General features: G+C 56.8%; 1 protein-coding gene across 1 annotated transcript in view; it reads right to left on the reverse strand.

Moving 5' to 3' along the window:
* Positions 1-747: 747 nt before the first annotated feature.
* Positions 748-14,750, reverse strand: part of LOC144951351 (integrin beta-1-B-like) — a 39,486-nt gene continuing 25,483 nt past the window's right edge. Inside the window, exons 7-16 of the mRNA XM_078881567.1 lie at positions 13,787-13,948; positions 13,368-13,463; positions 12,110-12,199; positions 11,603-11,743; positions 10,336-10,538; positions 9,106-9,347; positions 8,338-8,560; positions 7,582-7,805; positions 5,319-5,485; positions 748-5,067 (exon numbers count right to left, since the gene is read on the reverse strand). Of these exons, the coding sequence (XP_078737693.1) occupies positions 5,002-5,067; positions 5,319-5,485; positions 7,582-7,805; positions 8,338-8,560; positions 9,106-9,347; positions 10,336-10,538; positions 11,603-11,743; positions 12,110-12,199; positions 13,368-13,463; positions 13,787-13,948 (1,614 nt within the window). The 3' untranslated portion in view covers positions 748-5,001. The remainder of the gene's footprint in view (positions 5,068-5,318; positions 5,486-7,581; positions 7,806-8,337; positions 8,561-9,105; positions 9,348-10,335; positions 10,539-11,602; positions 11,744-12,109; positions 12,200-13,367; positions 13,464-13,786; positions 13,949-14,750) is intronic.

Genomic DNA, 14,750 nt, shown 5'->3' on the forward strand with positions numbered 1-14,750 from the left:
TCATGCAGCGGTGTCATTGTTGCTGTATCAGACAATGCATTTATACTGGAGGAACCCGATGAACTATAAGGATTTTTTCACAGATGTCCAGTTGTCACATGTGGCGTTTTGCACAGCATCTTCTTCGGATGCAGTTGCCTTCAGTATAATTAAATAAAACGTATATATCGTCTTGCCAATTCAATGTTGGTTGAAGGCTTTCCCAAGCCACGTCGAGCACGATGAGTGTTTGACCATACTTCACCACGCTGGTCCCCGTGCCGGCCAGCAGCACGCTCGGCCGCCTTTGCCTCCCCAGGTAAGCAACGTCGACACGCCGCGCCAGGCACCCACCAGGTACCCATTCAAGTCGAGATTTGAAGCTTTCGTGACTGCAAGGATTCATACTTAGGTCTTTTCGGTAAAGTCACGTAGGTGAAAAATATTTCTTGCTGTGGTTGTCCCACCTGATGACGGACGCTTGTGTTGCGCCTGAAACGTCGTGATTTGTTATTTTATTTCTATAATTATTTCTATTATTTTTATTATATATTTTTACCTACGTGACTTTCCCGAAAAAACCTAAGAGTACCCATTTAAGGTTGAATCGACCTAGGGGAGGGCCCCAGCATGGCTCGCCACTGCTGTCCGCCTGAGGCCAGAGTCAAAGTCAGGTGGCTGGACCCACAGTGCGGGGTGCGGGGTGCGCTCGCCACTGCGCCACCGCTCCGCACATCGACGATGGGCCACGACGCAAGACCGACCAAGTTGTGTTTACAAAAAGTCACTTTTATTATTCACGTTACTTTCTTTTCCTTATTAAATAATCAAAAAAAGAAAACCTTGCATGTGTTACAGTACGTTACTAGGACTGCGTGGGCTTGCGTGAACAACACGGGGGGGGGTGGGGTGGGGTGGGGGTGGCGTTCAGTTGGGCAGAGCGCTCCAGGGCGCTTCTCCATTGCACGGCTTCGTGAGCAGCCCAGGGACGCACCAACGCGCTCACAACGGATCGGTGGGCGCGTGTCGAAAGCCAGCCAATCGGAGGCGCCGAACCTTCCCGCGCGCACGCAACACGCGGGCTCATTGGCCGAGCAGGTCCGTGACGTCACAATGCCGTTGCTCGGCGCCGTCCAATCAGAGCCGCGTAGGTAGCGCCACTGCAGAGCGCTCTAGGCCCATCGCTGAACGCAGCAGTAGATTCGTGAAAACAAACAAAGTAACAATCTCACAATGCCAATCAGCGGCGGGCATTCTTTTCTTTGCCGAGCATCCTGGCAAATATTTTTTTCGTTAATTAAAAACCACACGCGCACAGTCGCGAACACAACGAGACACCTTAAACCAGAGTAAATGCAGCGACGCAACCAAAAAGTTTTGCGTTATTCACAAAGTCGGGTGGGAATGATGGCTACCATGGAAATTGTAATCGTCAAGCAAGAATGAAATTGTATCAAGTAGAAATCGATAAGGCAGTAGAGCTCCGATGCTTTACGTCATCTTAAGACACTGCATCTGGAAACACTGTACAACAAAATCTGGGTTCACACCGAGATGAGAGGCAGGCAGGGGCGGCATTCGTGAAGACACGCGAGTCCAGAGGCTTACCCCTTCCGATTAATGTTCGCCCCCTACTCCCAGAGTGGAAAAGTAGGCCAACATACCCCCTCCCCCCGCTATAGTTGAGGTCGTCCCTGCAGCAGTTGTACGAGCAAGCTATTGCAGGGCTGCGCCTTCATCTTTTTTATTTTATCCGTCGCCGACATTGGAGATGAGCGGGCTCCCCGTGTCAACACGAGCAGGGCCAGAGAGGATTCATCTTCTGCCGAGGGCTCGGTGGCAACTCCACATTCCCATGGCGGGGTGGGCGCTTGGGTGGAGTCGACTCAACTCCGTCCATAAAACGACCACCGGTAACGCCACCCAATGTCGTACCCATTTTATTAGCGTCAGGGGGATGATGGCTATGACGATGGCGGTGGTCTCGGCGTTACGCTGTGACCGCGAGCACGCCCGCACCTGGCTCCGTGTGAACCCAACCAAAAGCCCCCCAACCCCCCATAATGCACCGGGGGGCGTGAATTAAGGCAAAAGTCCCTCGAGCGCTCGGGAGCCCTCTCCTCCGCCGCGCCGTCGGGTCGCGCCGCACGTCGTCCCTCACCAAGTCCGACGTTTCGCTCCGCATCCTGCCAACTGAATAATCAGTAATCCGGCACGTGCGAGCATGATCGTCAGTGCACTGTGTGGGAACGACATGCGGCGGTGGGGGTGGGGAGGAATACGACGCTACAAGACGCCGGGGAGCTACGCTGCAGCGGTAGCGGCACGACCGCGAAAGCCGAGCCACGAGAATCCTGCAGAACAAGATAACACTGTGGTCGCTCGGCTTGAGGGGACCAAAGTCGAACAAGCGAAACTCCTGCTGCAGCTGCCGACGCGATAGTTGAGCGCACGATCGTCGGAGCGGAAAACGATTCTTTACAACGCTCGTCTCGTCCTCTCTTTCCTTACATCCCCCGATGAAAGTCACCGCGGCTGTAGGCCGCGGCGTTGCCACAGGCAAAAATCCACTTCCTCTCGGGAAACCAGACAACGGACTCCGTGAAAGGTGACGACGCAGAACTAATTCCGAGGTCCGGTCCAAATGCCTCTCATCCCCGCCCCCCGCCACGGTAAGTTGGTGGCGAGTGCCGCCACCTTCTCACGCGTTTAGTCGCGGCGCGATCGAAGCGAACGTCCCGTTACATTCTCGGGCAGGTGGAATTCACGCCCGAGCTGACACCACGCGATCCGTACGAGGGCTCCGAGCAGTCACTTTGGCGACCGGGCCGAGACCGTCGTCACGGCTACACGCGCGTGCACCCCCAACACCGCTTGTTGTCGTGTCTTAGTTGTCCGTTCCCAGCACCTACAACGAGCACGGTTCGCTACGCACGGTGGTGCGAAAGAAGTTCAACGGCGGTACGTTAGTCTAACCGCGGGCGGGCTGCCGACACCCCTGGAATCAAAGCCGAGGTCTCGTCGGTCGTGCCGGAACAGCGTCTCCGTCACAGCCCGCCAGCCGCAGCTACTCTCGCACTCGCACCCCCCCCCACCCCCACCGGGAATTATTACCGCTCGGCACCATGGAAAGGGAATGCTGGCCGAGGGCACGCGACGCGCATGGCAGCAGCAGCAGAAGCAGCAGCAGACGCGGCGACGACAACGACGCACTCGCAACACAAAACCCACCCCCCCACCCCCCCCCCCCCCCAGTGGGTTTCACTGCGTTTGGCGTGCTTACATAAAACAGCAAGGAATTGCATTTTCCATTTTTATTTGTTTTTGGCCTCAGGCTTTCTTAAATAATAATAATGCTTACAAAAAAATGTAATTTCAAAAGCAACGATTTTTTTTTTTGGTGGGGGGGGGGAGGGTGGGGGAGGGATTTTTTTTCAAGGCTTTGGCGCATCACTCCGCTCTCGTTGCCCGCACGGGGGTAGCGAGAGGTACTGCGATCCGTCCCCCACAGCTCGGCCCTCCCCCCCCCCATCTCGTTCCCCCACCCGCGCTCACCGCCACACGACGAGGTGACCAAGAGCCTAGACCAGTGTTCTTCGCTAATTTTCAGAGGGGCGGGAGGGAGGGTCCACTTTCGCCGATAAGACATCATCGGTGTGAGGAGGGCCGCCACACGTTTAACACCGTTGTTGGGTTTGACAGCAGCAGCACGAGGACGACGACGATGATGATGATGGGGAGGGTGTTGTCACTCTGTGTGTTGTCACTCTGTGTGTTGTCACTCTGTGTGTTGTCACTCGTGTGTTGTCACTCGTGTGTTGTCACTCGTGTGTTGTCACTCGTGTGTTGTCACTCGTGTGTTGTCACTCGTGTGTTGTCACTCGTGTGTTGTCACTCGTGTGTTGTCACTCGTGTGTTGTCACTCGTGTGTTGTCACTCGTGTGTTGTCACTCGTGTGTTGTCACTCGTGTGTTGTCACTCTGTGTGTTGTCACTCTGTGTGTTGTCACTCGTGTGGTTGTCGGGAGGCCGCACGTCAGGGCCGCCAGTGGCCCACGGAGCATTCCAGTTAACAACGCCGGCCTAGTCCCTTCACTGACCCTACCAAGGCCTCCCCCCCCCCCTCTCTTCGCAAGACGTCTGTCCAGTGTGGAAGAGTAGGCCAACAAAAAGCCTCTACAGAGGGGGCAGGATGTGGGGGGGGGGGGATTCTCTCTCTGGAGGTCTCTGCACGCCGCAAGGCTGCGCCTTTACCTTCGACGTTTAACAAAAAGTCCTAACCCACCGACACGTGTTAAAAAAAAAACATTTAAATCACCCTGGCAGCCAATAAACGCCCGCGGGAAAGTGGCACAGAACTCACTTGAGCAGTGCTAGTGTTCATTACAGGTCACGTGACCAACACCCGCGCGTGGTCTTTTTCTTTCATTATTTTACACGATTCTTAAAAAAAACACAGAACGGACGTAACGAGCGACGACGGTTGCATAGGAGTGGGGGGGGGGGGGGTGCGAAGCGACGGTCATCTCCACGGCCGGGGAGTGGGACGCACCCCGGCCGACGGAGTGCCGCCAAAGGTCAGAGGTGAGCGTGCGAGAAGGTTCGTGCGTTGGGCGATGAAGGTAGGGGGAGAGGAAGGTGAGGAGGAGGAGAAGGAGAGGGGAGGAGGAGGGGAGGGGAAGGGGAGGGGAAGGGGAGGGGTTGCGAGAGACAGCCAGGAGGAATGAGGGAGAGAGCGACGAGAAGGGGGAAGGGGGGGAGCGAGGTAAGTCGCTCACCCCGTGGTGCCCGTGCTGGACATCTGTGAAACAGAGCTTCATGGGCTCATCGGATTCCTCCTCCGGTCTAACTACAGATTCTGAAGTGACAAGGGAGAGGATGGGTTCAACACGGCGAGGCGGCGGGGGGGGGGGGGTGGTGCGAGGGGAGGGGTGGAGTGAGTGAGGAGGGTGGAGTGGGTGAGGAGGGTGGAGCGGTCGTCGCGAGGGAGCCGGCGTCCCAGGGGCCCCGCCACCCCGAGCGCTCACTTCCCTTCGTACTTGGGGTTCACCACGGTGGTCACGGCGCTCCTGTAGATCGGATTTTCTCCCTGGTGGTGGGGGAGGAGGGTGGAGGTGGTGGCGGCACAAACAAGGAGGGGGCGTTCGTGTTTCGTGTTAAACTTTGCCGGGATGCTGACCGTGGCGCGTCTCCTCCGTGTGGCCCCGCCACCCCTCCCCCCATGCCCCTGTCCCTGCAGAAGACACGAAACCCCCGCAATGGGGGGCTGTGGCGGTGACGCGGAGGGGGGGGCTGGCGCTGGGGGAGGTGCCAGCCGGGCCAGTCGGACGCTCGTCTCACCGAGTCCCACTTGGCGTTGGCCTTCTCCTTCTCGAACTTGGCGAACTCCCGCCGGTCGTGGATCGTCATGAGCATCTTCCAGATTAGCAGCAGCGCGAGGCCGATGAGCACGATGCCCGCCACCACGCCCGCGATGATCGCCAAGATGTTCGGCTCCGTGGGGCACTCTGCCCACGCACGCACGCACGCAGACACACACGCACGCAGGCACACACGCGGACACACACGCACGCAGACACACACGCACGCACGCATGCACGCAGACACGCACGCACGCAGACACACACGCACACAGAAACACACGCACGCAGACACACATGCGGACACAGAAACACACGCACACAGACACACACGCACGCAGACACACACGCACGCAGGCACACACGCGGACACACACGCACGCAGACACACACGCACGCACGCATGCACGCAGACACGCACGCACGCACGCAGACACACACGTACACAGACACACACGCACACAGAACACACGCACGCAGACACACATGCGGACACAGAAACACACGCACACAGACACACACGCACGCAGACACACACGCACGCAGGCACACGCGGACACAGAAACACACGCACGCAGGCACACACAGGCAGGCACCCAGGGAGGGGGAGGGGGGAGGCACCGCACACCTGTCAGCCGGGATCGCCTGTCGACGCGCGTGTCATTAGCGAGCGTCGACGCAGGAGCCCCGGTGACGAGCGAGTGTTCCTGTTCCTTCACGCGGCTCCATCACCCCGAGTGTTGCTCCCGAGTGACGGACATGGGTTCATCACCCGGGCCTAACCCTAGCGTAGCCCTAACATAGCCCCAGCACAGTCCCAGAACAGCCCCCGCATGGTCCCAACATAACCCTGGAATAAGCCCAAACATAGCCCCAGCGTAGCCCTCGCCTCACCCTAGCATCGCATCACCCTAGTATCGCTTCAGCATGGCATCGCTTCAGCATGGCCCGAACATAGCCCCAGCATTGTCCAAGCATAGCTGTTACATAGCCTTGACATAGCCATAGGATGGCCCTAGAAAATTCCCAGCATAGAACACAGCCCTAAGCACCCTAATCCTCGCATAACCATGAATAGGGTATCCACACCCCTTCTCCAGACCCCTGATTATGAACACAGACCCCAAGCCGAATGCTAAATGTAGGTGCATAATGAAAGACACCAGTCTCTGACAAAACCCTTCACAATGGTCCTCAATATAACGCTCAACACGAGTTCCCAAATGCAACCCTGAACCCCAAGCGCTCACACAGTTACCAAACCTGACCTTCTTGAACACCGATCCCGAACACAAACCACGAAACCCTCCACTAAAACTGATTTATTATTTAATTTACCAGGTAAGGCCCACCGAGCTATGAAGCACTTCTTCAGAAGCAAGCTGGCCACAAGTGGCTTATCACGTGAAAATGTATAAAAGCCAAATACTGCCACCTAAAACACACGATTCTAAATGTGGAGGGAAAACCCGGAGGACCCGCAGAAAAATCCACGCGACCAAGTGGAGAGAGAGACACGCAAACTCCAAATATACAGCAGCAGGCGTCAGGGTTAGGATCGAACCCACGATCTCCTGCGTACCAGGGGAGGGAGTTAACATCTCCTAGCCACTGCAGTGCCCTAGCCACTAACACGCTCTTATCTGACGAGGACTGGCGCAGCGCACGTGGCGTGACCGCCACCCACGCCGGGACTACGTGCCCACACCTCCCTCTAGTGGAGGCTCTTCAAATAGAAGCGGCATCAGCAAGACGTTGTTGGCACGGCTGCAAATGCATCTTCAAAAGTTAAGAGATACAACGGGAGGAGGCACATCGATGCCCAGGTGCCCCTCCCTTGCCGCTCGTCAATGGCGTTAAAATATTCGGACGATCTGGTAATAACCGCTCACTTTGAGTTGGGAGACTGCTGCTGCTGCTGAACCTGTAGCAAGTAATTGCAGGGCTGCATCTCGTACAGACGCAATGCGAGGCTCACCGGCGCCCGTGTGCCGGCGAGGGACAGCTCCCTAATTATCCCGGGCTAATCCCTACGAGTCCAACAAAGTCAGCAGTGCGCAGACGACCTGCCCCATGCTGAGATTCCGCCGAACCCGGGGGAAGCAATTGGCAATTTCATGGCTGCGCCTTTTACCTCTGCCCCAAAAAACAACAGCACGACCCCCCACATCACGCGACCACCCCCCCCCCCCATCGCACTCCACCCCACCCCGCACCCCCCCACCCCCCCCCCAGCACCGCACCTCTCTTCTCCTGCACCTCGACGAGCGGACTCCCCAGCTTGTCGAGCGTGAACGTGAAGAAGAACCAGCAGTCGTCCTCGTCCTTCGCCTTGCAGTGCATCAGCGAGTCCAGCTCCCCGGGCTGCTTCAGCTGAGCCATGGACACCACGTTCAGGGTGCGGCACCGCTCTTCGCAGACCGCCGCCTTCGGCCCCTTCTTGAACACCTTGCACTGCACGCAGTCCCTAGGGACGGGCGGCGCACGGACGGTGGACGGCGGAGGTCACGGACGGCCGGGGAGAGGGAGGAGGGAGCGGCCGGCACAGCGCCCGGCCGCCTTTGTCTCCCCAGTGGCGATGTATACGCACCGCACGAGGTACCCGTTTGAGGCCGAATCGACCTAGGGGAGGCCCGGGACCGGTTCAGATCATCGTCGCCGGTGTTGGCCGTGAGCGACAATCGAACTCGGGTCCCTGAGCTTGCAGCGCTGCCACTCACACCAATATACCAACACCCGCCATTCGCCACTAAGTGACGGTGATGTCACCACAGCGCATGTGCCAGGCCAGGTGCACATTGAGGCCACGAAGTGTCGCAAGGCTTGCTGCTGGCAGGAGGTCACGGGACGGACCCGGGTGCTAAGAGTTGACCGACCGAGACGACTGGCCGATGCACCGCCTGCGCCCCCCCCCCCCCCCCCTACTGCGACAACTCGCACCGCTGCTCCAGCCCCTTCACCCCCCCCCCCCCCCCCCGCGTGCGTGCGCCGCCACTCACTTGTGCTCGTCGCAGGCGCCGGGGCAGGTGGGGCAGACCTCGCAGGTGGCGCCCTGGTACTTGCTGTCGTTGCACTTGCAATCCCCGCACACGCACTGCCCGCGCCCGTTACACTCCTGCCCGTTGCTCGCCTGGCACGCCTTCTTGCTGGTCGGGCAGTCGCACGCGTTGCCCGTGAAGTTGCTCTCACACACGCACTTGCCGCACTCGCACTTGCCGTGGCCTGGGGCGGGGGGGGGGGCCGAGAGGTCAATGAGTAAATGAACATGGAATCACTGAGTTTAAAATAACTATGTCGCTTAACAAGATGTCTCAAGAGTGCCCCCTATTGGCAGCTGCTCCCTCCCTCGGTCTCTCCTCGCGCTACCTGCCTCCCTGCCTCCCCACGTGATGCCACCGAAGCAACCGTTTCCACTCGTACCCACTCTTGCCCACCCACCAGCCAGCCCGCCCACCCACCCACTCAACCAACAAACCACCCACCCACTCAACCACCCACCCTCCCCACTCAACCACCCACCTCCACACTCAACCACCCACCCACTCAACAAGTCACCTACCCACTCAACCACCCACCCAAGCACCCAACTCAGCTCTGCCGCTCAGCAACACCTCTCTCTCTCTCTCTGTCTCTCTCTCTGTCTTTCTCTCTGTCTTTCTCTCTGTCTCTCTCTCTGTCTCTCTCTCTCTGTCTCTCTCTGTCTCTCTCTCTGTCTCTCTCTCTCTGTCTCTCTCTCTCTGTCTCTCTGTCTGTCTCCGGGGCCGCACCTCCGCACATGACGCCGCCGGAGCGGTCGCAGGAGAAGTTGTCGCACTCGCAGAGCGGGCCGGACACCAGCTCGTTGGCGTTGTCGCGTTTGTTGCACACGCACTCGCCGCACACGCAGTCGCCACGCCCGCTGCACACCACCGCCGACGAGTTGTCGCGCTTGCACGACGCCCAGATGTCCTCCGAGTTCACCTCGTCCGTGCTGCACTCGCACAGACGCCCGATGCGGCCCTCGTTGCACCTGGGGGAGGGAGGAGAGGGAGGAGAGGGAGGAGAGGGAGGGAGGAGAGGGAGGAGAGGGAGGGAGGGAGACGGTGGGGAGGATTAGCACGGTTAGCTACGTACGGTGTGAAAGAACTAGCTTCTTTCAAATCAAGCTTCATCTAGCTGTCGCCTGATGAAGCTAGTTGTAATTACTGGTGAAATGTCGTACTCAGAATGTAAATGTTGTGGCTTGGCTCTCCAACACACAACCAGTGTGCTATACCAGTAACGAATTGGCACGTTCTGTTTACGTGACAAACCTTTACGAATTGGCTGTCGGGTGGTGGCGGGCTTAGCGACACATTTATATATTTACGCGATGTAACCCAAAAAAAACCCTGCATTATTGTGTGAAAGAACAGCACAGGGGTCGGCAACTAAAATAAAAAGAAGAGAATTTTTTTCGAATTCGGTAAAAAAATCTCAATATTTCAAGAGCCACAATGCACTGTGGTGGTGAACACGAGACGGTGGTCGTCACTAACTGACGTCACGAAGCAGCAGTCCTTAAAGAGCCGCCGGAGACGCAGGTTGCAATAGATGATCGAGGTGATACCGCCGATGCTGTTAACGATGAACATGATGACTTCACAAATGTCCTTGATTACCCTCCCTTCTAAATCACAATTTCCTGTTAAAGCTGTAAACTCTTTATGACAACTTCAATCGTGATCTGATGTGACATCGTATATCCTCGTCTCGTTTACACACCGCGACAACAGTTACCCCCCCCACACCGCGACAACAGTTACCCCCCCCTTGATGTGTGACGTTCCTGTCACGTGATTTGTCATTGTACCGTGGATCAACTTGTAAAATAATCTGCGTGCACACTCCCTCCCCTCCACCCACCACACCCGTCCACCACCCCCCACCTCCCCACCACCACCCCCCCCACCTCCCCACCCGCCCCACCAACCCCCCGCCCGCTCCCCCACCTCCCCGCCCGCCCCCCACCACCTTACCTGCAGGCGCCACACTCCAGCGTGCCGTTGCCGTGGTTGCAGTCGGCGCTGTTGGCGATGCCGGTGGAGTGGCACTCGCACTCGCACACGAAGCGCAGCGACACCAACACCTTCTCGTTGAAGCCCAGCGAGCGCAGCTGGATCTGCGTCTCCTTCCCGTCGTTAGGGCAGCCCGTGGCCGCCACCTCGATGCTGAACGTCACCTGGGGAGGTGGCGGGGGGGAGGTCGGGGAGACGGGGGAGGGCGGTCGTGGTGGTAGATACGTGTGTGCGTTGAACGTCTTTCGCACCGTACGTAGCCAACCGAGCTAATCGGAGGTGCGGGGGAAGGACAACAAACTAAACACACGAAGCCGTTTTCAATCTAGACTCATTTCTAGACTCGTTTCTTTACAACTGCTTTTTGTGTTTAGTTTGTTGTTGTTTAGTTTGTTGTCCTTCCCCGCAGATATGTCGAGGAATCAACTCACAAGTGCATTTGGTACTGGCCCAATCTTCAGAGCAGTGCAAGGGGGAGAAGCTGTGGTGAACCCACAAACACGGTGTGCAGTAGTTTCACGGTAGGGGGCGATGCTGCCGCTGCGCATTTTAACACTTGAGCAATGCACAGAGGTAAACGCTTACATTTGGCCACTTGGCAAATTCAGACCGTGACGCCGTAACGTCGCGTGGCCTTTAACGGCCACTGTGAAACATACAGCGCGTAGTAGCAGGAGTAGTTCATGTTCAATACGTGCCGCAGTGTTAACCAGGGCGGCCGCTGGGCTCGAACCGCCGACCTGCGCAAACCTCCTCCAACAACCGGCAAACACCGCGATTCAGCCAAACCAAGCGCAGAACCACACACGCGATGGTGTTCGATTTATTTGTTCGTGTGTGTGCGTGTGTGCGGCCATTGGTGACCGTGGGTTGAGACCATCAACTAGCTGCACTTTGGAACCCCCTGCTTTACTCACGGGCGCATGAACCTTGCATTCGAACCCAGGATTCCCAACGGTGCCGGCCCGGCACCGATCACCATGATATTCATTCCAATAATGAACGAGGAGACGGCGGTGGTGGTGGCGGTGGCTGTGATGGTGATGATGGTGGTGGCGGTGTTGGCGGCGATGGCTGTGATGGTGATGATGGTGGTGGTGGTGATGGCGGCGGCGATGGCTGTGATGGTGATGATGGTGGCGGTGGTGATGGCGGCGGTGGTGGCTGTGATGGTGATGATGATGGTGGCGGTGGTGGCGGTGTTGGCGGTGATGGCGGAACCACTCACCTCGTCCCCGATCTGGATGTTGGAGCACTTGTTTCCGTCGTCCCCCGTCTGCACGCTGCCGTCCTTGCAGTGGCTCGTGTAGCTCACGGAGACGCCGCCGGGCGGCTTCGTGTGCTCCAGGATCACCTCCGAGGAGAGCGCCTGCACAAAGACAAAGGACCACACCCATCCCCCCCAGATAACCTTCAACAGACTGTAGGGGCAAGTGCTGTTGGGCGAGCGGCACCTGTGAAGGCCGGCAAGGCACACGACGGGGGTGGGCAGCCACCACCGTGCCTGGCCGCCTTTGTCTCCCCGGTGCTGATGTTCTATACACAGCGCACCAGGTACTCGTTTAAGACCAAGTCGACCGAGTGAAAGCTCAAGATCGGCTCAGATTTTCATCACCGATGCCGATGGCCAAGCGCGGGAATCGAAGCCGGGTCACCAGGTTCGTAGCGCGGTCCGATAAACACCGCACCGCCGCTCCACCTCGCGTTGCACAGTTCACCCCTCGCCACGATTTACCTTGTAGGCCTCGATGATGAGCTGGATGATGTTGGATGACGTGTTGGAGAGCTCCCCCACAGCCGACTTTGGGATGAGGTTGCTCAGCTCCTGAGTGCACAATCGTAACGAGGTGAGAATGAACCGCAACAACAACGACGACGACAGGGATGTCATTTTTTACCAAATGTAATTCCCATCAGGCCCCATGGCGTAAGCAGGTGCAGTCTCCCAACTCTCATCATCCAACTCCATCGCTCGACCGGCCTTTATCCGTGTGCTCTAAAGTAGGGCCGTTGCCCGAAATGTCACCGATTGTATATTTGACATTTGCTCAGGCCGCACGGTGTTGTTATGGACCAGCGTGTTGAGTGTTGTTGCTAATTGTGACTGTCAAAGCAGTAGCAGCAGTGCGACCATATCGTTTTAGACTCCGCGGGTTGCTGTCGACTAGGCTATGATATAATCTCCGTGCCACGTCTTCTTCCAGAGATGTTGGTGATCGTGACCTTTCTTCCACTTTGCTCCATCCATGATATTTACTCAAGGACTCTGCAATGGGTACTCCTCCCAGTTGCTGCCAATTGTTCAAATTACTTCTGTAACTAATTTCTCCCCGGCTTCTCGTGGTACCTATGAAGTCCCCGCAGTTAACACCACATTCACATTCAGCCTCTTGTTTTATGAGTGCATGTCCAATACATTTAACTTTGCCTTTCTCTAATTATTCTCATTAATGTTCTTGTTGTATACACTGCCGCTATTTAACTTATCTGTCCATTAAATGTTTCACATCTATAAAAGCCACATGTTTGTTGCTTCTAGTTTGCCATTCGGGTCTTGTAACTGTCCAGCTTTCACAGAAGCTCATAGAAAGACAAACCCCATAGACTCACATACAGAGAACCACTCGCAGAAAGATCCATAGACTCACATAGAGGCCCAAAGACTCAAGTAGAGACCTACAGACTCACATAGAGACCCATAGACTGACTTAGAGGCCCATATCCATACGCAGACCCACAGACTCACAGCTTTCAAATCCACAAAGGAGAACAGATCGGCCTATGTAACACTGCAATTCTGGCTGTCATATATAATTCCTTGTTTTGCAATACAGATCCCATTGTCTGAAATACATCTTTTGCCAGTGTTGTTCTTCTGTTCGCCTCTGTGACACCTTCATCCATCGACTGTGATCACGCGACCTCAATATCTCAAACGCTCCACCTGCTTATTGTCACTTGTACTTGACGTCCAGGTACGATGAAGACTGTACCTGGTAGACGCTGTAGAAGTCTTTGGTGACTGCGAAGATGGGCTGGATGTTGTTCTCGCTGAGCTTCTGGATGAGGTGCGCCACCGACGGGTAGTCCTGCAGGCCCCACGCGCCGCCCGCACCGAGAGGGCAGACATTTTTGCGTTATTTGAGTCACTTATTTTACGCTTGCTTAGCCAAGGAGAGCCTCGCAGAAGACTCAATGGGACGCGGGTACGCATTTGAGGCTGAGTCGACCATGGGGAGGCCCCAGGACCCGGTCAGGTAATTAATCGTCACCGGTGTTGGCCGTGAGCGGGAATCGAACCCGGGTTCATAGTACAGCACGCTAACCGCTACACGATCGCTTTCCACACACACACACAGACAAACGCACACACGGTGGGAGCTGGTGATGGGGGCGGGGGGGGGGCACGCACGTAGTAGTTGCTCTTGGTGTAGTAGACGCCCTGCGGGTCCAGATGGCAGTTCCCGTCGTTGGGCAGAACGATGCCCCCCAGTTTCCCGTCGCCCGCAAAGTGGAAGCCGGCGTCCGTGGAGAAGACAAGCAGCCGCGTCACGTTCCGCCACTTGATCTCGTTCTGGAAGGAGTCAGCACAAGCGTTACGCGCAGCAGCGGACGACTGCGCACGCACACAACAACTAACTGCCAACAACAATTACACGCACAAACAGCCGCCAACAAGGAACGATGACGTCACCGCTTTGTGCCGGGCGAGGTGCACTTTGAGGACACGTGAAGTGTCCAGTGTTAGTGTTATGGGTTCAATGACAGACACCACCCCCGCATCGTCCACCATTATTCACCACCACCACTACCTACACCAATATTCACCACCACCACTACCTCCACCACTATCACCACCACCTCCATCACTATCACAACCACCACCCATGTCACACCACCATTACCTTTATCACCATACAAGACAAACACAAAGATCCCCGTATAACCTTTAACAGACTGTTGGGGCAAGTGCTGTTAGCGAGTAGCACCTATGAAGGCCGGCACAGCCCACAAGGGGGTAGGTGGCCAACACCAAGCCCGGGCCGCCTTTGTCTCCCTCATGGCAATGTTTACACACCACACCACGTACTCATTTGAGACTGAGTCGACCTAGGGGAGGCCCAGAACAGGTTCATTGGTGTTGGCCGTGAGCGGGAATCGAACTCGGGTCACTGGGTTCGTAGCGCAGTGCGCTAACCGCTACACTTCTGCTTCCTACACGTCACCACCACCACCCACGTCACCACCACCACCCACGTCACCACCACCACCCACGTCACAACCACCACCCACGTCACCACCACCACCCACGTCACCACCACCCATGTCACCACCACCACCCACGTCACCACCCATGTCACCACCACCACTCACGT

This window comes from Lampetra fluviatilis, chromosome 62 (genome assembly GCF_964198595.1).
Source record: "Lampetra fluviatilis chromosome 62, kcLamFluv1.1, whole genome shotgun sequence".
Classification (NCBI taxonomy): domain Eukaryota; kingdom Metazoa; phylum Chordata; class Hyperoartia; order Petromyzontiformes; family Petromyzontidae; genus Lampetra; species Lampetra fluviatilis.